The 25,504-nt window shown below is 40.8% G+C and overlaps 1 protein-coding gene across 2 annotated transcripts in view; it reads right to left on the bottom strand.

The window, feature by feature from the left end:
* The window catches only part of LOC140466900 (kininogen-2-like), a 47,943-nt gene extending 23,773 nt beyond the window's left edge, over window positions 1–24,170 (bottom strand). The window contains exons 1-4 of one of the 2 annotated variants that reach the window (XM_072562695.1): window positions 23,809–24,170; window positions 16,191–16,301; window positions 12,682–12,784; window positions 80–237 (exon numbers count right to left, since the gene is read on the bottom strand). In XM_072562695.1, the coding sequence (XP_072418796.1) occupies window positions 80–237; window positions 12,682–12,784; window positions 16,191–16,301; window positions 23,809–24,021 (585 nt within the window). In that variant the 5' untranslated portion in view covers window positions 24,022–24,170. Of the gene's footprint in view, window positions 1–79; window positions 241–12,681; window positions 12,785–16,190; window positions 16,302–23,808 lie in introns of both variants that reach the window. The other variant, XM_072562694.1, reaches the window with a different exon arrangement.
* Window positions 24,171–25,504: the final 1,334 nt, after the last annotated feature.

Here is a 25,504-nt window from a genome sequence, read left to right as displayed (position 1 = left end):
TCATTTTCAATAAGTGTGTACACTGTTCCTTCTCAAATACATTGATATGCTAGTTATTTTATACCGGATCACACTGTACCTCTTTTATTGCATATATAATCTTGCCATGTGTGAATGTCCTCTTGCTTTTCCTTTCATCATTGAAGACTTTCACTGCTAATTCCACAGATGCTTTCACCAAGGGGTCGTCAAGGCTTGCAGATACCAGGCAACCTTCACAAGTAACAGCAACAGTCTCTACTGGCAAAACAAGCAATACAATTGATTATCAAGAGAACAAAGTAAGTTGCATGAACAGTCCAAAATTAAAGACAACTCCAAACAAAGCCTCATTACTAATAAAATATATCATATCTAAATTATAATCAGGGGTTGGATTTTCCTGTGAGCTCAGGAAAATTCTACCAACACACTTTTCCACATTTAAATTTTATGATTTTGCCTGGCAGTTTTGTAGTGTTGGTTTTGCAGTGCATTTTGTGAGCTGCAAAGGAGCTGGTGAGGATTGCAGTCATGGAGGTGGAGGTTGCTTCTCCACTATAGCAGCTCAATTCCCATCTTTTAAATAGTCCCTAATTCATCTCAATCACCCTCAGCCAGTGCAACCCCAAGCCTCCTTATATACACATTGTCTCAGATTGTCCATGTCACGTCCGCCTCCTCACATATCTCTAATACAACCATATAACCCCCATAGTCAAAATTAAACATCTAATTATCTAATAAAACTCTGACTTCAAATTCACTGTCATTGATACTGGAAAGAAAGAAAAAACACCTATGCAAAGAAAAATCTTTTAAATGCTTGTTGGTTTGGTAAACAAAGAAGAAACTATTTCAAGGGCATATTCTGTTATAAATTCTCAGAAGTGTCAGTCATTGTTAGTTCAATAGACGAGATGTTGGGATGATACCAAATAAAGCTTTTGAAACCCAGCAAAAAACTCATAATGAATATAGCTGTCATTACAAAAGCTTCCAATTACAGTACATTATTTGAAACTGACAGATAGAATGGTGGCTCATTTCTATTTCAAAGAAAAGTGCCCTATCAATCAATGGAAAGGAGCAGATGCAATGGGTCTTTTTTTCTCAACATCCAAAATCCAGATGTTTAATTGCCAGAGTATCAGTTGATTTAAATTACAAAATGAAATACATGAAATACAAAGTGGTTGACATGGCATATTGTTTTGCAATTTTACATTGAAGGAAGTGTCATAATAAAGTAAAAGTACAATAATGCATGACAATACTTCCATGATGGCAGTCAAAACTAGTGCCAGATCCAGATGAAATATCACAGCATTAAAACACAACTACATTACAACACACTAACAATGACATTTGAAGGTGTCAAAACAGGTCATGGTTACCTTTCAGCATTTTGTCAATTCTCTGGCAGCCCAAGGAAGTGTAGAATTCGAAGGTTTTTTAAAACTAATGTGCAGGAAGAAATGTATTTTCCTGTTGCCCTCACACTGGACACCTAATTCAGGATAAGTGGTGATGTGCACCCAGACAAACTTTGGCAACTGCAGTTGCATCTCACCAGCAAAGCAATGGTACATCTGTCACAAAGACATGCTGCTCAAAGCATATAGCCAGCATGGCTGATATTTCCTCGCATATAGAATCCCACTCACTCACCTTAACTGCTGTTAAATCACCATGCCACAGAGTTTACTTGTCCTTAGCAAAGGTCTCTCCAAGATGGTGCCAGAGTGTGGCAACTCTTTGCAAACTGTCCCGTGCAGATTATCTTCTCACATCTTTTATAAGAATCCTATTCTTTTATTACTTTATATATTTATGTGTATGATTTGTCTGGATAGTATGCAAAACCATACTTTTCACTGTATTTCAGTACACGTGGCAATAGTTGATCAAATTTTTTAAAAATCTAAACACTTTCTCTAAGTTACTGTTATTCAGTCCCAATGGCCTCTGGAGACTAATAGCTTGACATTGTCCAGCAGATCCCAGCTCCCAGCCCTGCCGAGTTTTCACCATCCCCCCAGACCTACCCCTCACTGAGGACGAACGATCAGTCCTCAGCAAAAGACTCACCTTCATCCCCCTCCGTCCACGCATCAATGAATTTAAAACACGCCGTGACGTCAAACAATTCTCCCACAGCTTCCAACCTCATAGTCCGGGAACCCCACAATGCCCGGTTCTACCTCCTTCCCAAGATCCACAAGCCTGACCACCCTGGCCGACCCATTGTCTCAGCATGCTCCTGCCCCATTGGACTCATCTCTACCTACCTTGACACTGTCCTATCCCCCCTAGTCCAGGAACTCCCCACTTACGTTCGAGATACCACCCATGCCCTCCACCTCCTCCAAGACTTCCGTTTCCCCGACCCCAATACCTCATCTTCAACATGGATATCCAATCCCTCTACACCTCCATCCGCCATGACCAGGGCCTCCAAGCCTTCCGTTTTTTCCTCTCCAGACGTCCCCAACAGTACCCTTCCACCGACACTCTCATTCGTTTGGCTGAACTGGTCCTCACCCTTAACAATTTCTCCTTTGAATCCTCCCACTTCCTCCAGACAAAAGGGGTAGCCATGGGCACACGTATGGGCCCCAGCTATGTCTGATTCTTTGTTGGCTACGTAGAGCAGTTGATCTCCTGTAATTACACTGGCACCACTCCCCACCTCTTACTCCGCTACATTGATGACTGCATTGGCACCACCTCGTGCTCCCGCGAGGAGGTTGAGCATCAACTTCACCAACACATCAAATTCATCAACTTCACCAACACATTCCACCATGACCTTAAATTTACCTGGACCTCCCTCCCCTTCCTGGACCTCTCCATCTCCATTAATGACGACTGACTTGACACTGACATTTTTTACAAACCCACCGACTCCCACAGCTACCTGGATTACAACTCTTCCCACCCTACCTCTTGCAAAAATGCCATCCCGTATTCCCAATTCCTCCGCCTCCGCCGGATCTGCTCCCAGGAGGACCAGTTCCACCACAGAACACACCAGATGGCCTCCTTCTTTACAGACCGCAATTTCCCTTCCCACGTGGTTAAAGATGCCCTCCAACGCATCTCGTCCACATCCCGCACCTCCGCCCTCAGACCCCACCCCTCCAACCGTAACAAGGACAGAACGCCCCTGGTGCTCACCTTCCACTCTACCAACCTTCGCATAAACCAAATCATCCGCCGACATTTCCGCCACCTCCAAAAAGACCCCACCACCAGGAATATATTTCCCTCCCCACCCTTTTCCGCAATCCGCAAAGACCGTTCCCTCCGTGACTACCTGGTCAGGCTCACGCCCCCCTACAACCCACCCTCCCATCCTGGCACTTTCCCCTGCCACCGCAGGAACTGTAAAACCTGCGCCCACACCTCCTCCCTCACTTCTATCCAAGGCCCTAAAGGAGCCTTCCACATCCATCAAAGTTTTACTTGCACATTCACTAATATAATTTATTGTATCCATTGCTCCCGATGCAGTCTCCTCTACATTGGGGAGACTGGGCGCCTCCGAACAGAGCGCTTTAGGGAACATCTCCGGGACACCCGCACCAATCAACCACACTGCCCCATGGCCCAACATTTCAACTCCCCCTCCCACTCTGCCGAGGACATGGATGTCCTGGGCCTCCTTCACCGCCGCTCCCTCACCACCAGACGTCTGGAGGAAGAATGCCTCATCTTCCGCCTCGGAACACTTCAACCCCAGGGCATCAATGTGGACTTCAACAGTTTCTTCATTTCCCCTTCCCCCACCTCACCCTAGTTCTAAACTTCCAGCTCAGCACTGTCCCCATGACTTGACTGGACTTGTCCTACCTGCCTATCTACTTTTCCACCTATCCACTCCACCCTCTCCTCCCTGACCTATCACCTTCATCCCCTCCCCCAGTCACCCATTGTACTCTATATCACTTTCTCCCCACCCTCCTCTAGCTTATCTCTCCACGCTTCAGGTTGCCTTTATTCCTGATGAAGGGCTTTTGCCCGAAACGTCGATCTTCCAAAACAGCATACTTGTTTGAGATGAGGATGGCCACAGGAGACTTCTGCACTGCCTACTCCTTGGATGCTGCCTGAACTGCTGTGCTCTTCCAGCACCACTAATCCAGATCCTTGTCCAGCATATGACCAACAATTATTTTACAATCCACAATGATCTTCTTCACACAATTGTATCTATCGAGCATGCTGTAATCAGGAGCTGTCAGGCTTGTAATGCACAACACAGCTGGGGTCTGTTATACACAAGACAGCTTCCTCCTCCCCTCCAGTTTCATCTCTGCCCTCCTCAGAAGACTGCTCCTGTCCCCCCAGCTCCTCAGTATCAATTAAATGACCTTATTGCCTGCTACAACTGTGCACAATATGCCAGGATGATGCACACTCTGTCCAGAGAACACTGAAAAGCTCCCCAGATCATTGAAAGCAACAGAACCACATATTCAGAAGCCCTATCATCTTCTCCACTATTGTCCTGGTCTCAGCATCAGGAAAAAAACTTAGTAAAGATGCTACATCAGCTGAGTAACCAATGTATTATACCAAAAAGTGAGTGCCTGCTGCACCCTGGCCCCCCTGTTCCCAAATCCACAACAACCATAAAGATTATCATTGCATTCAATACAGTCCCTTTTTATACATACATGACATATAATGCTATGATATTCCTCTCCTCCCACAGCACCTTTAGAATTTTCACAAATGATAGAATGTTTTTAGCCAGCATTTGCCACAATTTACTTCGTTGCTGCTAAGTGATGCATTACTGAGATGACAATGTCAGATTTCCAAGCACCAATATCATGGTGAAATTCGTATTTGACCAGCATTTCACATCTAAACATGTTCACTCTACATGCACAAAAAATAGGCAAAGAAATTATTGTGCTTGAACTTTGTGATAAGGACATTTATGAAATTTAAAGGGCAAATACATAAACAAGTAATTGCAAATGCATGTTTCATGTCTTTGCCCAATGAAGGTCCTGGTGTTCAGCACGCATAAATCTGTGCTTTCACCTGTCAAACTGACATTGACACTGGGCATTGTCCCAGCCATTTTCCACTTGCATTTTGCATCAAGAGCATAGCAAATGATAGCAAGGTTTGCAGTTTGCATTGGACAATGTCCGCATTAGGTTTCACCTAGACACCAGGTAACACACTCCAGTCTGTGATCTGGGCACCTGTCCCTGTGTGCAAAGTGTACTTGGAGCAGTTTTTCAATGGTAGTCACCAAGGCACCACATATTGCAAGTCTATACTTCCTCAGCACACTGCAAGTCAATTGGAATAGTGCCGTGATGGTAATGAGGGTGTGGCAAACACTAGATGGCAATAAATATAGATAAGGGACACACGCAGCTGATAGTCATGGATTATGCCTTGTGGTGCTGTTTGGTGCTGAACAAACTGGGACACTTTGCAGCCAACAGCGAGCTGAAGTCTCTGACTTCCATGTCAATATTTCTATGTTGCTTGGCAGGTGTGGTAAGATGGGAAGCTGAATATTAAAGAGGCATGCTGCAGCATTAATATTGCATTTAACAAATAATAATCCCCTTGGTGGAGGGTACAGGTGAAAGCAAGGCCATTGCATCCTCTGAGGGTTTATTGGTTTTCTCCTCAGAGGTTGAGGTGGAGGTGGAGCTGAGAGTCTATGGCACGGCCTTTTCTTTTTTGTTTGTTGGCTGCCAGTAGGACCTGCATAAAACAAATGAGAGAATAGTTTTGTACAGGTGTAATATGTTGTGCAGATTTAAAATAAGCTCTGAGCCATTTTTTCCTGTAATGACACAATATTATGGAAGAGCACCTACTGTAATGCAGGAGCAGAAAGGTGCTGAGGTGTCCCCATAGAGTGAATAGGAAGCAGAGTGCAGGAAGAGTAGATTCAGTGGATAAAGTGGGTGAGAACTGTTGAGTGTATATGATGCATGTAATAAATAGAGTGTAATAGTTCATCAGCCGTAGTGGGGTGTACGTGTGAAGTGGCTGAGAAAAGATGATGGGCCTTAACTTTGTGGAGTGCTCGAGCTCAGTTGGCTGACCAAATCAAAATGCAACTTCTATGCATTCTCCTCACAAAGTTAAAAATCATATGTTAAAGTCTATCAGGTTTATTTGGAAGCATCAGGTAGTTGTCGAGCAGGAGAATAAGACACAGAATTTATCGCAAAAGACTACAGTGTCATGCAACTGAAATGATATATTGAACAAACCTAGATTGTTGTTAAGACGTTCATCGTTTAGAATGAGTTGCAGGTTTCAGTTCATTAATATGTAAATCCCAGAACTCCTTTTAAGTCACATTCTTGAAATAACTTAAGGTTTCATAACAAAAGGTGACATCTCAGCTCAGACAATGCCTGAAAGGTGTGAGGTTAGAGTCTGTTTGTGTCCTAATCTTGAGTCAAACTGGTTCTATTTCCAAAGTGGAATTTACAAAATATTACGTGGATTGACTGCCTGCATTGAGTGCCCGCAGACCATGTATTTTGTGAACAAAATAAAATGTATCTGCAAATACAAATTCACCCTATGGACTTGTGTGTGCGTTCGCGTGCATGACAGAGAGAGAGAGAGAGAGAGAGAGAGAGAGAGTGAGTGTGTGTGTGGTGTAGTGTGGTCACCTGTAGTATGACATGAACCCAAGATCCCAGTTGAGGCCATCGTCATGGGTACCGAACTTTGGTATCAGCCTCCGCTTGACCACTTTGCATTGTTGCCTATCCCAAAGTCCGCCTAGGAGGACAGTCACCTGAAGATCTGAGGCCAAACTCCCCTGACCACTGAAGTATCTCCCAACTGGGAAGGAACACCCCTGTCTGGCGATCATTGCGCATTCATCCGTTGCCATAGCACCTGCTTGATCTCGCCAATGTACCATGCCTTGGGGCATCCTTGCCCGTGGTGTATGAGATAAGTAATGTTGGCCAACTCACATGAATACCTGTCACGGACATGATGGGTGACGCCTCCATATGTAATGGTGGTATCTGTGTCAACACTCTTGATATGTCTTGCAGCGGTTGCCATTACAAGTTTGTATGGCGTTGCGGTCGATGTTGTCCTGAAGGCTGGGCAGTTTGCTATGAACAGGTTTGGGGGTTGTTTAAAGGCGAGAAGTGGAGATCTGGGCGAAGTGCTCATCCTCATCGATAATGTGGTGCAGGTTGCGAAGAAGAACCAAAACCTGCAACCCATTCTAAAAGATGAAAGACTTAAAAACAATCTAGATTTGTTCAATATATCATTTCATTTGCATCACATTGTAACTCTTTGCCATAAATTCTGTTTCTTGTGGTCCTGCTCTACAATCACCTGATGAGGAGCAGCTCTCCAAATAAACCTGTTGGACTGTAACCTGGTGTTGTGTGATTTCACCAGCATCTCCATATCATGGTTTTCCTCACAACTTATTCTTTCATCCAGCTTTGTATATTCTGCAAATTTTGAGATATTACATTTAATTAGCTCATATAAATCATTTATACCTATTGTGAAAGGTAGGGGCCCTAGTAACCAACACTGTGGTATCCCTAGTCAGTCCTTGCTATGCACTTTACTTCTTGTCTGCTAACCAATTTTCTGTCCATCTCAATACACTACCCCAATCCCATACTCTTCAATTTTAAACATTAATCTCTTATGTAGGACTTTGTCAAAAGCTTTCTGAAAATCTAAATAAACTAAAACCATTGGCTCCCCCAATTTACTGAACTAACTGTAACTGTACCCGCATCCACCACCTTTTCTGGCAGTTCATTCTGTGTAAAAGCGTTACCCCTCATATCCTTTTTAAATCTTTCTCCTCTCACCTTTAAAATATATACCCTAGTTTTGAACTCTCCCACATTTGTTATTCACTTTATCTATGCCTCTCATTATTGTATAAACCTCTCAACCTCCTATGCTCCAGTGAAAACTGTCCCAGGCTATCCAGCCTCTCCTTCTAATTCCAATCCTCCATTCCTGGCAACATCCTAGTTAATCCTTTCTGAACCCTCTCCAGTTAATAATATCCCTCCTATAACACGCTTCACTAACATTCTGTACAACTTCAAGATGACGTCCCAACCCCAATATTCAAAGGTCTCAGCATTGGAGGCAAGCATATTTAATATCTTCTTAACCACCCTGTCTACCTGTGATGCAAATTTCAAAGAATTATGTACCGAAACCCCTACGTCTCTCTGTTCTATAACACCACCCAGGGCCATTAATGTATAAGTCCTATCCTTGTTCGTTTTACCAAAGTGCAATATCTTGCATTTATCCAAATTACACTTTATCTGCCACTCCTCAGCCAATTGACTCAATTGATCAAGATCTCTTTGTAATCTTAAGTAACCTTCTTCATTGTCCACTACACCACCAATTTTGGTGTCATCCATAAACTTATTAACTATGCCTCCTATAGTCTCATCCAAATCCTTTATATAAATGACAAACAAATGTGGACCCAGCACCGATCTTCATGGAACACTGCTGGTCACAGACCTCCAGTCTGAAAAACAACCCTCCACCATCACCATCTGTCTCCTAATGTAAAGTCAATTTTGTGTCCAATCAACAAGCTCACCCTGAATCCTATGTGATATAACTTTACAAATTAGTCTACCATGCAGAACCTTATCAAATGATGAAGTTTAGAATGAGGGGGGATCTCACAGAAACCCTTAAAATTCTAACAGGATTAACCACATTAGATGCAGAAAGGATGTTTCTGATGCTGAGGAAGTCAGAACCAGGGATCATAATTTAAGCATAAAGAGTAAACCTTGTAGCACTGAGATAAGGAGAAATTTCTTCACCTGGTGAGTGGTGAGTGTGTGGAATTCATTACCATGGGAAGTGGTTGAGGCCAAAACATTATGCATTTTCAAGAAGCTGGTAGAGAAAATTCTTGGGGCCAATGGGATCAAGAGATATGGGGAAAAAGCAGATTCATGATGTGAGTTTATTGAAAGTAATAAATGGCAGAGCAGATTCAAGAAGTCAAAGTGCCTTCTTCTGCTCCTACCTTGTATGGAAGCTAATATAGAAATTTAAATTAAAAATCACATAACACCAGGTTATAGTCCAATAGGTTTATTTGGAATCACTAGCTTTCAGAGCACTGCTCCTTCATCAGGTAGTTGTGGAGTATAAAATCGCAAAGTACAGAATTTGTAGCACAGTGTGATGGAACTGAAATTATATATTGAAAAAGACTTGGATTGATTGTTAAGTCTCTCATCTTTTAGAATGACCGTGTAGTTTCAGTGCTTTTATATGTAAATTGCAAAACTTTTTTAAAAGTTACATCCTCAAGTGAACTTTAACAAGTGGTGCCATGTCGGCCCAGACAATGCATTTAAGGTGTGAGGTGCCCTGTGTGAGACTGTCTATGCCACAATGGTCAGACTAATTCTAACCTAAAAAATAGATTTACAGGATTTTACATGGATTCATGCAGTTTTTGAGCAAAGTAAAATGTAATTCTGCAAGTACAAATTCACCCCACAAACTTATGTGTGTGTGTGTGTGTCTGGAGGAGGAGGGTTATGAGTGTTTGTGAGAAAGTGTGTGTATGCGTGTGAGTGTGAGTGTAAAGGGGTATAAGTCTGTGAGAGAGTGCGTGTGTGAGTGTGGGAGTGGATGTGTGAGTGTATGAGAGAGGGTCTGCATGAGTGTATGGGTCTGTAGGAGAGTATGTGTGCCCATGTGTGTCTGTGTGTGGGTGTGAATGAATCCAAGTATGATCCTGTAAATCTGCTTTTTTTTAGATTAGAATTAGTCTGACCATTGTAGCACAGACAGTCTCACGCAACTCACACCTTAAATGCATTATCTGGGCCGACGTGACACCAATTTTTAAAGTTCACTTGAGGATGTAACTTTTTTAAAAATTTTGCAATTTACACATGAAAGAACTGAAACCAACATTCTAAAAGATGAGAGACTTAACAAACAATCCAGGTCTTTTTCAATATATAATTTCAGTTCCATCACACTATAAACGTTTGTTATAAATTCTGTGTCTTGCGATCTTATACTCCACAACCAGCTGATGAAGGAGCAGCACTCCCAAAGCTAGTGCTTGGACTATAACCTGGAGTTGTGTGATTTTTAACCTCGTACACCCCAGTCAAACAGCAGCATCTCCAAATCAATGTAGAATTTGCGATCGAAGTAATGTCTTCAGATTTCTCCTTCAGGGCAAAGAACCTTTAATAGAAATTCTGAATTAACTGTGATGCACTGGTGTCATTGAATGGAATGGACATCTGTGCCTGAAACACGGGGCTGAATTTTATCTGCTTTCATTTGGTCAGTCTTCAGCAGAGAGGCAAATGAAGTGGGACATTGCCCAGTCCACCATCTTTCCACCCATCCTCGAACTTACCTCTGAATACAGGGAGTAGGCAGGAGCACGAATTAGGAGCGCATGCATTGTACTTAAATAAGTAATTAAACATGGATTCTATTTGAAAAAGCTTAATGACCCCAACAATATGTTGCTCAATCCATAACTTCTTGGCAGCCAGGTAGGAGTATGCAGGCCACCATTTAAATAAGAGGGCAGGAAGAACATCGGGAATACTGTCTTTGAGTGTGCATTTTGTGGTACTCCAGATGACAGTAGCCCACTTTCTTTCTCGCCTTGTGGAATTCAAAACCCTGCATCCTCCCCCCTCAAGGTAGACATTTCCCCTCTCCCACCCATCCTCCACCAAATTTCCTCAACTTACCTCAGTCCAGGGATCCATTGGACCTCCTTCTTGTGGCTGTTTTCTATCCCTGGCAATGTGACAATTTCTCACTGAGCTGTCGAAGTTTCACTCTGCATCATACATCCTCAGCATGTGTTGCCTGCAGGACAGATTTCTTCTGAGTCTGTTGTCTGGCTGCTAAGTTCCCTTCTGGGGCTTCAAGCAGTTCACTCAGACACTGTGTCAGGAGTCTTTCAGCTCAAATTGCAAAATATGACTCAATTTCGGTTATTGTGAAATCAACAGTAGAGAAAGAACCTCCCTGAGTATTGACAATTTCAGCAAAAGCAACAAGATCAAAGAAGGAAGTAAGGGAATGAAAATATCTTTAATAATTACATAATTAAGAGGGTGAGAGGTAAAGCATAATAAACAAATCAAACACTTTTACCTCAAGCATGCCTGTCAATTAAGGTGTTTAAACCCTGCTACCGTATGATAAAAGGTAATACCTATTACTTGTGACTTCATTCATGTCATTTAATAAAGTAATGACTAAAACATTACAAGACATAATCTGATTTTGTTTTATAAAATGTAAGTAGTTTTAGTGGCTTTAATTATCAAAGGTTCTTCTTCATCATCTGTCAGGAATTAGCTTATCACAAAATATCAGTGATTAGTAATTGCTGGTCAGGCAAAACTCATCAGTATCGCATGTATCCTTTTTGGATGCAACTTGGTGTGAATCTTAGTGAATTTAGCATTTATAAGTATTTAAATCCAGGAAATTCCTGTGCAGCATTGCATAATAAATGACTTGCATGTCTTATCGACGTTTGGAACGTTATCTACGAACATAAAACATACAATTGCAGAAGCACAGATATTGTAGCACAGTGAAGTATCAGTTGAGCCATCATAACCATCATTTTATTTGCTTCTTTTCAAACATCTGTCACTGTTTCTACTTCAAAGAATTCCTTTTCTAACAGAACATTGCATGTGCGGATTTCCTCTACCATTCTTCTTTTTGGTAATTGTGAGTTTATTCCCCTTTTAGTTATGATTTGTCAACCAATTATAACAATTCTTAATTATTTTCCCTCTAAAAAAACTTTAATACCTTTTAAAATTTCATTAAATTGTCTTTAACTTCTTGGTTCCGTAAAAAATTCTTCCATTTCTAACCATTTTATAATAACATCTCATTCCTGCATCATTTCTCATAATGTTCTGTGTAACATTTCTACCGCCCTACTTTCTTTCAAATAATGGCAGATTCAAAGCTACACATACTATTGCAATAGTAAACAAACCAAGATATTTAAGTTCAGCATCGCTTCTTGGTTTTCTATTCAATGCTTCCAAATTCAAACTAATTTCTCACTCCTAATATTGACACTTCTCCTTCACCTATAAAAGTTAACATAGTAAAATTTCTGTGCAGGTTTTCCGAATGTATTGCTGTGACTTTGACCAAATAATAACAGAAAGCCCTGAGCAAAAGCTTGCATATCACTTATGACATTTATCTAAAGTTTCCACCAATGTTCCCTTTGAGCTGTAACAATCTGAAAGTCCCTATACAATCTTGGCAGAAGTTGGTTTCCTTTATATTGCAATATTTGCAAAGTCAGGCAAAGAAAGTAAAGGTGCTATGCATTTAAGTACATTACCTGTATTTAAATACATTACACTTCAAGAGAAAAGAAGTGGGAGGTACACTGGTTTCCACCAATGCTAAAGTTACAGCATGACATTAGGAGAATCACCACAGACATTCTTTATACCTGCACTCTTACCATTTAATGTACACAAAATTATTCTCTTTCCAAAATGTTTTAGGGTACATTCTTATGTTCACCACCTAACTGGTAATCTGGCAAAGTGAATTGTCCACACTGATGGATCTATCTAATTTTCATTCAATGATTTCAATACAGTTCTCCAGTTTGTTACTCACCTACTCTTTTCACAGGTGTTATTAGTTTACATGAAGGTGTGTCAGGTATTTTAATTTGAAAGCCAAATTCGAAGAAAACTTCTGCTTTGCATACACCCACAGCCTGGAGAAATGAATTTATTTATTCATTATTAATCTATCATTCTCACTATCTCAACATTGTATTGTTACAAAATGTAAAATTAAAAATGTGAGAGTAATTGGTTTAATTATTTGTCTAATATTAGAAATATTCAAATATGTTATTTTCCATAACGTGTAAACTTCAGAACTTTAATAACTGTTCATAGATTGAAAGATGCATTAATAATCCTGTCTGAAATAAACTGTTATGGGTCAAAGGCAATCTTACACAGAGATTAAAAGTAATTAGCCATGCCTGGGAGAAGAAGGAATCAAAGCTACATAAACAAAACTGTTTTAACTGCTTCACAAATGGCTGTATTTGCCACAACGACAAATGATTGCCCTGTTGAAGAATTTAAAGTAGTTAATCACAGGAAACCCTGTGTCTTCAAGCAGACTAGCCAGTGTCAAATGTAACAAAGAACAAAGAAGCCAAATCTGATTAGAAGGCAAGGTGCAGCCTTCATGATTCTAGAGGAGTAATCAATTTTGTGGCTGAAAGGATCTAAAGGTTCATCAATAATGTTACACCACAAATTTGAAAGATGAAAAATTGTATGAGAATGTAACTCTAGGATTTCTCAGGAGAAGAACTCTGGAGAACAACACTCACAAGAATCAAACCCTGGACATCCAGAGACAGACACTGTTGGTTGGAATTGTAGCTAAATTCCACCATCAATCTGGTAATAGCCAAGTTGGGTTGTGAAGCTTAACTTGCTTACTTGAGAGGCCTTGTTTTTGTTGCTACATGCAATAAAGTTGAAATAATTGTTTCAATATTTGATTGTCTGTGAGATTTCTTAATATGTTGTTGAGTTAAAGATAGCATAAATTTAAGAATTTTAAAAATGTAAAATATTAATTACTATGCCCAATCAGCTTGAGTTTCAATTTTATTCATTCTTTCTCCAATTTTATCATCTTAACTTTATATTTACCCAATTCTATATCTCAAAAATTAAAAGAAAAAACTTTGGGAATTAAATTTGTTAGTGGCACAATTTGTACAAGAATTGTAAACTGTTAGGAGACACTGTGGAACTCCAAAAGGAAGCTAACAGGTTGGTGGAATAGGTAGATAGATGGCAGATGAGATTCAATGCAAGGAAATGTTAGATGCTGTACTTTGGATGAATGAATATTGAAAGATATTAGAAAATATATGCTACAATTCTAAAGGAGCGCAGAAGCAGAGAGACCTGTGTGTATATGTGCATAGATCATTGAAGGTGACATGACAGATAGAGAAAGCTGTTAATAAAGATACAGTATCATCAACTTTATTATTAAGGCATAGAGTAGAAGAGCAAGAAGATGATGATGATGAAGAACTTGTGCAAGACACCTGTTAAACCTCAGCTGGAGTATTATGTACAATTGTGGGTACTACATTACAGGAGAGGTTTGCATTAGAGAGAGTGCAGAAGCGATTTACAAGAGTGGTTCCAGGAATTAGAAACTTCACTCAAGAGGAGAGTTGAGTACATTAATGATATTGAACTAAATGATTATTAATAATAGTAGTGCTGGTGAAATAAAGTAAAAATAGTTTGATGTAATTGGTGCCGTATTAGGTTTTGAAACTTCATTTGAGTTGGAATTAAATGCTGTTGTATTTATTTATTTAAATGCTGTGAATCTGTGACTGTTCAAGTAACAGTCTTGTCAGGGTACAGAATAAATGTTTAGAGAATGGCACGGTGGTTAGCATTGCTGCCTCACAGCGCCAGGGACTCGGGTTGATTCTAGCCTCGGGTGACTGTCTGTGTGGAGTTGGTACATTCTCCCTGTGTCTCTAGTTTCCTCCCACATCCAAAAATGTGCATGTTAGGTGAATTAGCTATGCTAAAGTGCCCATAGTGTTCAGAGATGTGTAGGTTACGTCCATTAGTCAGGGGGAATGTAGGGGAATGGGTCTGGGTGGAATACTTTTCAGAGAGTCAGTGTGGATTTGTTGGGCTTAATGGCCTGTTTCCACACTTTAAGGATTCTACAATTATTGGCCATTGAATTTTTCATGAACTTAAAGGAATGTGTCATCTGTTGGAACTTATTTCAAGATTATTACTCATGATCAACCAGTTGAAAAGATATGATGTTGTGGCTATTGATTTTCATCAACTTTTGCAATTGACTGCTGCTGCCATTTTTTTAAACTCCTGTCGTCCTTGGACATGATCCAATTGCTGGATGAAATGTTGTTTCTGCATATATTTTTGGGAAAAGGATGATGTAAAGGACCCAGTAAAAACCAAGTATATGTGACCTCAACAATCTAACTGCACAGCATGGCAGTTGTTACTGTTGTATAAAATATTCATAAGGTCAACTGTCAGGGCAATGATTACTTTGTTAACAACTGACAGAACTGTCCCTGTTGTGGAAACTGAGACAGGAATATGCAGAGACCTGAAACAACCATCTTAATTAATCAATTTCTACTTGAAAATTTATTTGGTACAAATGTGCAGCCACAAAATGAATGGCAGTAAAAGGTCGCAACTCAGTTGCCATGCACTTATCCTCTTCTTACATCCCCACAGCCTACATATTCAAAAATAGGACAACAAGTCTTCCTATAGCAACATAGAGAAAGTACATGATAACGTTTTCCTGGAAAAATTGGCAAATGATATAAGGTTTATGTTTCAGAATATCTCTCTAAATTTATTTTTGCAAAAAGCAAAGGACATTTGTGATTATAAAATAATTAACAACCACAAGCCACACTCAACATTACTCACAATGTACTGAAAACAACAAATGCTAGAGATCACAACGGGTCAGGCAGCATGCATGGAGAGAGAGCAAGCTAACATTTTGAGTCCACCTGACTCTTCATTAGGTCTGACATGAAGTACAGAGGGGCAGTATTTATGCTATAGTGTAGGAGGTATGGAGTAGAGATGGTGACACCTCTCTCCTCTCCCCCCACCCCAGTGGGACTGTCTGTTCTTTCAAGACATACCATTGTTCTGCCATTCCCAAGTTCCGATCACTTAGTCTGAACTATCAACTTCCCTTCTCCCCCAGCACTCTACAATCCCTCCCCCCCAACTATAGCATAAATGCTGCTCCCTCCTCACTTCACATCAGTTCTGATGAAGACTCTTCTACACTGAATCGTTAGCTTGCTCTCTCTCCATGGATGCTGCTTGACCCACCGTAATCTCCAACATTTGTTGTTTTCAGTAGAGATTCCAGCATCTGCAGTAATTTGCTCCTACTATACACAATGAGTTCTAGTTGCAGAATGATTATGTAATTTTCTTATTTACTGTTTAAATTAGGTGATATGCTGATCATTCAAGTAGCTACAGATCATTTAAAAAAAATATTGTGGGCTTTTCCAAAGGAATGATTCATGTAAAGATACTTACAGCATCACTGTCAGACTTGAATGGACAAGCACGCAATTCCACTTGTTCTTGGCAAAAGGTCTCCTTGATATCAAATATCACAGTGTATGCCTTCACCCCTGGAGAGGTTATCTGTTGAGGCGCACACAACATAAAACAATTTTCTCCTCCTTCATCATTCACTAGATCTATGTAATGAAAATAAAGTGAATGTTGCATGACTTACCAGTCCATATTTTTCCATCTATTGAATGGGCAGAAATTAAAAGCTGATAGGTAAAGGAGTGGAATTTTAATTTGTTTTTCTAAGCATCAGCATTTACTACACAGCATAACTTCGTGATAATTATTAATTGGCTGTACAGGACATTGGTTAGGCCACTTTTGGACTATTGTGTGCAATTCTGGTCTCCGACCTGTAGGAAAGATGTTGTGAAACTTGAAAAAGTTCAGAAAAGATTTACAAGGATGTTGCTAGGTTTTAGAAGGTTTGAGGAGAGGCTGAATAGAACATAGAACACGACAGCACAGTACAGATCCTTCAGCCCTCGATCTTGCACTGATCTGTGAAACAAATCAAAGGCCCATCTAACCTACACTATTCCATTATCACCCATATATTTATCCAATGACCATTTAAATGCCCTTAAAGTTGGCAAGTCTACTACTATTGCAGACAGGGCTTTCCACACCCTTACTACTCCCTGAGTAAAGAAACTACATCTGACCTCTGTCGTATATCTATTACCCCTCAATTTAAAGTTATGTACCCTCGTGCTAGCCATCACCATCAGAGGAAAAAGGCTCTCACTGTCCACTCTATTTAACCCTCTGATCATCTTATATGTCTCTATTAAGTCACCTCTCAACCTTCTTCTCTCTAACGAAAACAGCCTCAAGTCCCTCAGCCTTTCCTCATATGACCTTTCCTCCATACCAGGCAATATCCTGGTAAATCTCCTCTGCACCCTTTCCAATGCTTCTACATCCTTCCGAAAATGCAGCGACCAGAACTGTATGCAATACTCCAAGTGTGGCAGCACCAGAGTTTTATACAGCTGCAACATGACCTCATGGCTCTGAAACTCAATCCCTCTACCAATAAAACTAACACACCATATGCTTTCTTAACAACCCCATCAACCTGGGTGGCAACTTTCAGAGATCTATGTACATGGACACTGGGATCTCTCTGCTTATTCACACTGCCAAGAACTTTACCATTAGCCCAGTACTCTGTATTCCTGTTACTCCTTCCAAAAGAATCACCTCACACTTTTCTGCATTTAACTCCATTTGCCACCTCTGAGGCCAGCACTACAGCTTATCTATGTCCCTCTGTAACCCGCAACATCCTTTGACACTGTTCACAATTCCACAGACCTTAGTGCCATTCACAAATTTACTAACCCATCCTTGCATGCCCTCATCCAGGTCATTTATAAAAATGACCAACAGCAATGGCCCCAAAACAGATCATTGCAGTACATCACTAGTAACTGAACTCCAAGATGAACATTTCCCATCAACCACCACCCTCTGTCTTCTTACAGCTAGCCAATTTCTGATCCAAAATTCTAAATCACCCTCAATCCCATGCCACGCACAACTTGCCACTACTGTCTTTGACTAGCCGTAATCTTACACTCGTCATTCTTTTATTCCTGACATACATATAAAACGTTTTACAGTTTTCCTTGATCATACCTGCCAAAGACTTCTCATGTCTCCTCCTGGTTCTTCTCAGCTGTCTCTTTAGGTCCTTCCTGGCTAACGTGTAACTCTCAAGTGAGCCTTCATATCGTCCATCCTCATATAAGCCTCCTTCTTTCTCTTGACAAGAGATTCAACTTCTTTAGTGAGCCACAGCTCCCTCACTTGACCACTTTCTCCCTGCCTGACAGGTACTTACTTATCAAAGACAGTAGCTGGTCCTTGAACAAACTCCATGTTTCAATGTGTTCATCCCCTGCAGGTTTCTTCCCCATCCTATGCATCCTAAATCTTGCTTAATCACATCATAATTGCCTTTCCCACAGTTATAACTCTTGCCCTAAGGTATATACCTATACCTTTCCATCACTAAAGTAAACATAACCGAATTGTGATCATTATCATGAAGGTGATCACCAACCTCCAAATCTAATACCTGGCCCAGTACCAAATCCAATGTGGCCTTGCCTCTTGTTGACCTATCTACATACTGTGTCAGGAAACTCTCCCGCACACATTGGACAAAAACTGACCCATCTAAAGTACTCAAACTACAGCGTTTCCAGTCAATATCTGTTTCCAGTCCCCCATAACAACTACTCTCAGGCCAAATAGGCTCAGGCTATTTTCTCTGGACTGTCAGAGGCTGAGGGGTGACGTTATAGAGGTTTATAAAATCATGAGTAGCATAGATAGAGAAGGTCTTTTCACTGAGTTGGGGAGTCCAGAACTAGAGGGCATAGGTTTTGGGTGAGAAGGAAAGGATTTAGGGATTATGGGACCTAAGGGGCAACTTTTTCACACACTTTATCATGCCTTTTTTGAATGAGGAAGTGGTGGAAGTTGGTACAATTACAACATTTAAAAGGCATCTGGAATGGTACATGAATAGGAAGGGTTTAGAGGGATATAGCAAAAGTGAGGACGGCAGATGCTGGAAACTAGAGTTTAGATTAGAGTGGTGCTGGAAAAACACAGCAGGTCAGGCAGCATCCGAGGAGCAGGAAAATTGACATTTTGGGCAAAAGCCCTTCATCAGGAATAGAGGTAGGGAGCCTCCAGGGTGGAGGGATTATCTCTCCACCTTAGAGGGATATGGGCCAAGTGCTGGCAGATGAGACGAGATTAATTTAGGATATCTGGTCAGCATGGATTAGTTGGACTGAAGGGTCTGTTTCTGAGCTGTACATCTCTATAACTTTGACATTCCATAAATGTTTTCATCTGATTCGTTATCACTGACAAGTGAAAGATCATTTCATGGACTTTGCCCTATCTTTGACATCACTATATGCACATTTTCAATTGGTTTAGAGGAGACCTGAGAATTTTCTTTTCATCTAGAAGGTGGTAGAAATATGGAGAGGGTGGTGGAGGCAGGTACACTCGCAACACTTAAGAAACATCTTGATGATGACTTTAAATGCCAGGGCATAGTAGGCTATGGACCAAATGCAGATTAGTGTAGTTTGGTGTTTGTTGGTCAGCATAGAAATGGTGGGCCATTGGGCCTGTTTCTATGCTGTATGATTAAAAATAGTAGAAGGATTTGAAACTTGAAAGGTTTCTTCCATTACCATACCTATCTTTATAATTATGACAGTTAATCCTATTTAATAGGAGAGTTTTATGGGTACACACAATGCACATGATGTTCCTTCTCCTGTGCAGACCTCCTTGCTGAAAAGATAGACTCAAAACTGAGCAATAGGATTATCATTATCAATGTATCATCTTTTGGCAGTGGTGGTGGCATTGCACAATTATTTAGCAGTGGTGGTGGGGTCCCACTAATATGTTTAAGGGAAAGGGAACATAACGTTTCCCAGACAGCATTCTCGCTGCTTTCACATTCATCCCAGACCTTTCTGCAGTTTTCTGGAATGTGGGCAATGACTAAAGTGGTTCTTCACTGGTTTACCAACTGAGGGCAAGGACCACCTTCCACCTTAGCTTCAATTTTGAAGCTGCCATAAGGGCTTCAGCTGTGGTGGGGAGGGTGGGGGGAGCAGTAACTCGACATTGGGCCTCAGCTGGGGATGGGGACACCACCATTAATAAATTCTTTCTGAGTTCAACCATGAACTCAGCCTCAATCCCCAGCTGAAAGATCCCAGACTTAACATTCTTCTGAGTATTTGGTACTCTGATTCTGGGGACTGCTTGTAGTCCCAGCAGTGATTGGCACATAAAAATTGTCTCCAGCCACTTACTATACCCTGGGGTCTTAAAGGATAGTGGGATAGCACTGATTGATGGGAAACCTGTCCATGGAACCACATGCATGATAATCTACTTTCTGACACAGAGAGAAGACATCATTGGATCATGTCACTGGACTAATAATCCAAAGCCCAGACAGATGCATGGGCACAAGAGTTTGAATTTCACCACAGCTGGTAGAATTTAAATTCAATTAAAATTAAAAATCTGGAATGGAAAGCAAATCACCAACCATGGTGATCATGCAGCTAAAATCATCAAATGCTGTGAAAACTCATCTGGTTCAGGGAAGGAAATTTGCCAATTTACCTAGTCTAGCCTGCATATATTTTTAGATTAGATTAGATTACTTACAGTGTGGAAACAGGCCCTTTGGCCCAACAAGTCCACACCGCCCCGCCGAAGCGTAACCCACCCATACCCCTACATCTACATCTACCCCTTACCTAACACTACGGGCAATTTAGCATGGCCAATTCACCTGACCTGCACATCTTTGGAGTGTGGGAGGAAACCGGAGCACCCGGAGGAAACCCACGCAGACACGGGGAGAACGTGCAAACTCCACACAGTCAGTCGCCTGAGGCGGGAATTGAACCCGGGTCTCCGGCGCTGCGAGGCAGCAGTGCTAACTGCTGTGCCACCGTGCCGCCCATCTATATCTAGATCCACAGCAATCTGGTTAACTCTTAACTGATCTCTTAACTGAAATGGCTGAGCAAGTCAAGGAGCTCAAGGGAAAATGGTAGGGTGTTTGCAGGGATGGATATTTATAGTCTACATCAGTGTACAGTGCAGAACTCTTGAGAAATTGCTGTACTCTGTTACCATAAGAAAGGCTTATTCACCAATCAGGCACTCACAGGAATGTTGTCTACAGAGGCCCAAGCAGGAAATCATGGCAAAACATTGCCTAGCTTTCTAAATCAACTGAAAATGAAAGCATCACAAACTTTAATTGCTTGATCAACTTTTCTTGCAAATCCTAGTCCTCTGGGGAGTTCTGATTAATTGAGATATCAGTTTCTGGATGTACATGAACATTTTAACAAGCACCAAAAACAAAAGTAATCTTAACTTTACACTCTACATATTTCTGAGTCCATAAGTTTTTATGTCAAAATATGCCTACTATAGCTGTCCAGTAAAACCGGTTGTAAAAAGTTTTCAGAATACTAAGTTGCAATGTTATTTGTTGTGCAATAATGTTCCACGTGCTGTGCTCTATATTGGCTTTCAGGCTTCAACTTGTCATGCACAAATATCTTAGTCATGCAAAGCAGAGAGGAAAAAATAATTGAATTTAGTCATTTTCACAAACTGTTGACTTTTACTGCATTCTTAATTTGATTTTAATTTAATTTGTTGGTATTTTCTTTATCCATATTTTATTTTCCATTGTTTCCATTTCTTCCTCACGATGAAACATTTTCCACCTGAGAACAATTGGGAAATAGATGGGCAGTCACATTTATGAGCCTTTGATATAAGTACTTCACAGTGAGGCTCCAAAGCTTGACAGGCCCTCCAATCTTCTTGTTCCCAGTATGGTGATATAGCAGGTTTGTACTTGTAGATTGTTTCAAACTTTTATTTGGTTGTCAAGGAAGGAACTAATTGAGGTCAATTAGAATTAATCCAGTAGTACCCATGGAAAGGGACAGTTAATATGGATTGGGAAATTATCTACTCCAATCTCAGGCCATTCTGGCCAAGGCAAAAGTGAGGACTGCAGATGCTGGAAACCAGAGTTTAGTTTAGAGTGGTGCTGGAAAAGCACAGCCGGTCAGAGATCTCTCCACCCTAGAGGCTCCCTACCTCCATTCCTGATGAAGGGCTTTTGCCCGAAATGTTGATTTTCCTGCTCGTCAGATGCTGCTTGACCTGCTGTGCTTTTCCAGCACCACTCTAATCTAGACTTTGGGCATGGGACCTGTTATCTGCAGGATGTCTACACTTAGAGATCTGCAATAGACAAAATTTGTGAACACACCTCATTTTCCTAATTGTGGCACAATAATAAATGTCTCCAGTGCAGTCACAAAATCCACAAGACTACTGGTGTCCCTTCTCCACTTAAAAAGTACTGAGTAACTTTGTGAAAAAAACATAAGTTTTAAGTAGCCTTACCTTTTCAAATAGTCAAGTCACTGGTGAGGAGCATAGAGAAGTCTGGCTTTATGTGACACTTAACCATGTGAAAAGCTGTGCTTTTCCAACACCACTCTAAACTAAACTCTGGTTTCCAGCATCTGCAGTCCTCACTTTTGCCTTGGCCAGAATGGCCTGAGATTGGAGTAGATAATTTCCCAATCCATATTAACTGTCCCTTTCCATGGGTACTGCTGGATTAATTGTAATTGACCTCAATTAGTTCCTTCCTTGACAACCAAATAAAAGTTTGAGCCCATCTTTTCTATTGTGAAATTTGTAAACCACTCTATTATATTACTGCCAGACCAAACCATGAGGCAGTATCTGATATTGAACTTACTGTCTCAGCTTTCACTGCAGTACAGATTAAAATCCTGCTAATATATCAGTGCTGTAACTCAGAAAAAGTCATGAGATCCACAGCTGTTGGTACTCAGGCAGAGGTTGCAGCTTTTATGATAGGAGATATGGACTCCCTCAGTAGTCCACTAATCCATGCTCCAGCAGATAACAAGCACAGCTGAGGTGCTGCCCCAGCAAAATGGTAGTGGCACAATAGAACATGAACCTGCTATGTTTTCTCAGGATTACGTGATTTGCACTGCTATCTCTGCCCATCTAATTGAGATCTTGCAGTTGTACTTCAGCCAGAGGATATTAAGACAATTGTGTCTACACCAGCTGGGTGAACTAGTCTAGCACATTAGATTGCTTCAGGTGCAAAATTTTAACTCTTCAGGTGAAGAGGTGGTGCATTCTAAATCTCTGCCTTCAAAACCCAAATCTGCTAAAGGGCATCCTCCAACATTATCTATAGCCTTCCTCAGTGAAATCAGCAACACTCCACCAAATGGTTTGCAGCCACTATGGTTTACATTTCATTACAATGCTTCCATTTTCTTATTCGCGGCAATTTCAGACAGAGTAGAACATCGCTCTCCAAGGAAGTGACCCTCTGAAAAACCTACCAGCTGACTACATAAGCATTGAGAGGCACTTGATCCATCACCGGTGGTAATGAGAAATGTCCAGCACACCTGGCTTGCCCCACTGCTTAAGTCAGAACTGGAAAATCCTAGCCATAGTATTTCTACCCATTAATGCCAGTGATGTTATTTTCTCGCACATTCGGTAACTTTCAAATGCTATGCACACTATTGTAGCTGAGCGAAGGTACACACATCAGAAGAAACAGTATTATTCAAATGATTTTCACAATCAGTAGTACAGTTTAATATATCACAGATCAGATCTCTCACAGTGGTAAAAACAGTGAAGAGAGCAATACCGTAAATTCAACAGACAGTAAACTGAATCGAAGATAATCATTCATCAAGCATTCCAATTTTCAATCAACTGTTGTAAATTTAATTTACCTAAAACCCAAAAACGTACAGATTATTTACTCTCCTTAATACTTGATCTGTCAAATTTCACACTGATGTGGTTCAATAATATGTTAAACAATAATTGTCAATTACACAAGTAATTGATGGGTAATTGCTAATTACAGGAGCAATCATCCATTTCTTGGGTAATGATTACCTACCTTATACTTGGCACTTTTAAGTTGTGTCTGTTTGAAAAGGTAAAGATTGTCAGACTTTGTGTTGTAAGCATTCACTGCATAGTCAACAGCCAGATTTGCCTCCCGATCAGATAATGGAACTCGAGTAAACACTTCTTTAGACTTAACAGAAACCATTGCCGAAAGCACAAGACAAAAACAAAACAAAACAGAAACAAAACATCCGTAAGCCATTCTCAAGGATGAATTATATTTTGTAGAAATGGATCATGAAACAGTTGAAAGAAATGTTAAATTTAGAACACTTGTCTCCGGGTGGATCACTAAACTGCGTGTCCTCTGGGATTTTTGCACATGGGTTTGGCTAAGTTTGCATGTTCTTTGGTAAGTAAGCTGACCTCCTGACATTAGGTCAAAAAGACTATAGGCCACAGGTTTACTCAAATAATATGATAGAACTTAGGTAATGGGTCAAATTTAAAGACATATGGGAGCTGACTTTGCAGGATTTGGTATGAGATCGAAACAAGTTCATAGCCTTGAGCTGATTGTTGCCATGGTTTTAAAAAAATAAAGTCAGCATCTGTGCATAGTTCATGCTGAACGCACAGTGCTACATGCCTAAGAGGGGGATCTGAGTTCATTCAGACTGGCACCACTTAAATCCAAGAGACCCTCCAGATAGGCATTTGAAGACAGTGGTATCAGAGAGATGCTGGGGATATAATGCCATAAATGTATAATGAACTGAGACAAATGATCATGGTCAGAGAGTTCATCTCCAACTGTCATATCCTTACAATTGTTACTATCCTCAGACACTCAACGTCTCTTACCAACATTCTTTATTCTATTCTATGAGTCACAACTCATACCTCACATTCATAACTTGGTCTCACCCTTACTTACTTATGCAACATCCAGCCTACCACGACAAATCATGCTATTCACTTTGCAGAATATTAGAGCTCCTCCAGAATGCTACAAGTTGTTGAAGCATTGATTAAGCACCCCCGTGGTTTGTTTCAACACATTCATGTAGTAACATTGTACTTGGAATATACATTTTGCCTACCTGTGCATGGGTTATGAGGCAGAGTGATAAGTGAAATGGTCAGCAGAGAGTTCTTATTGCTCAGGTGCCAATCCCTAGATTGTCATGATGTCTTGAATGCAAATGGTACAGCAGACATCTGCAGAATGCCAACATTATGACTGATACCAGGATACCAGGCCATGCACTGCATTATGCTTTGATGACGTGGGGAAGTGATAGCTTAATGGTATTATTGCTAGGGTATTAATTCAGAGACCCAGGTGATGTTGATGGAGACCTGGGTTTGAAATGTGCAGTGACAAATGATGGAATTTGAATTCAATGAAAAAATCAGGATTTGAGAGCCTAATGATGAAAATGAAGACACCGCCAATTGTCAGAAAAACCCATCCGGTTCATTAATATACCCATTAGGGCAGTAAACTGCTGTCCTTATCTAGTCTGGCTTACACGTGACTCCGGACCCACAACGATGCATGGTGGCTCAGTGGTTAGCACTGCTGCCTCACAGCACCAGGGTCCCAGTTCGATTCCAGCCTCAGGTGACTGTGTGGAGTTTGCACATTCTCCCTGTGTCTACGTGGGTTTCCTCCCACAGTCCAAAGATGTGCAGGTTAGGTGAATTGGCCAAGTTAAATTTCCCATAGTGTTAGGTGCATT

The sequence above is a fragment of the Chiloscyllium punctatum genome, chromosome 44 (assembly GCF_047496795.1).
Source record: "Chiloscyllium punctatum isolate Juve2018m chromosome 44, sChiPun1.3, whole genome shotgun sequence".
Classification (NCBI taxonomy): Eukaryota; Metazoa; Chordata; class Chondrichthyes; order Orectolobiformes; family Hemiscylliidae; genus Chiloscyllium; species Chiloscyllium punctatum.
The sequence above is the reverse complement of the archived record's forward strand: the minus strand, read 5'-3'. Positions and strand labels throughout refer to the sequence as shown.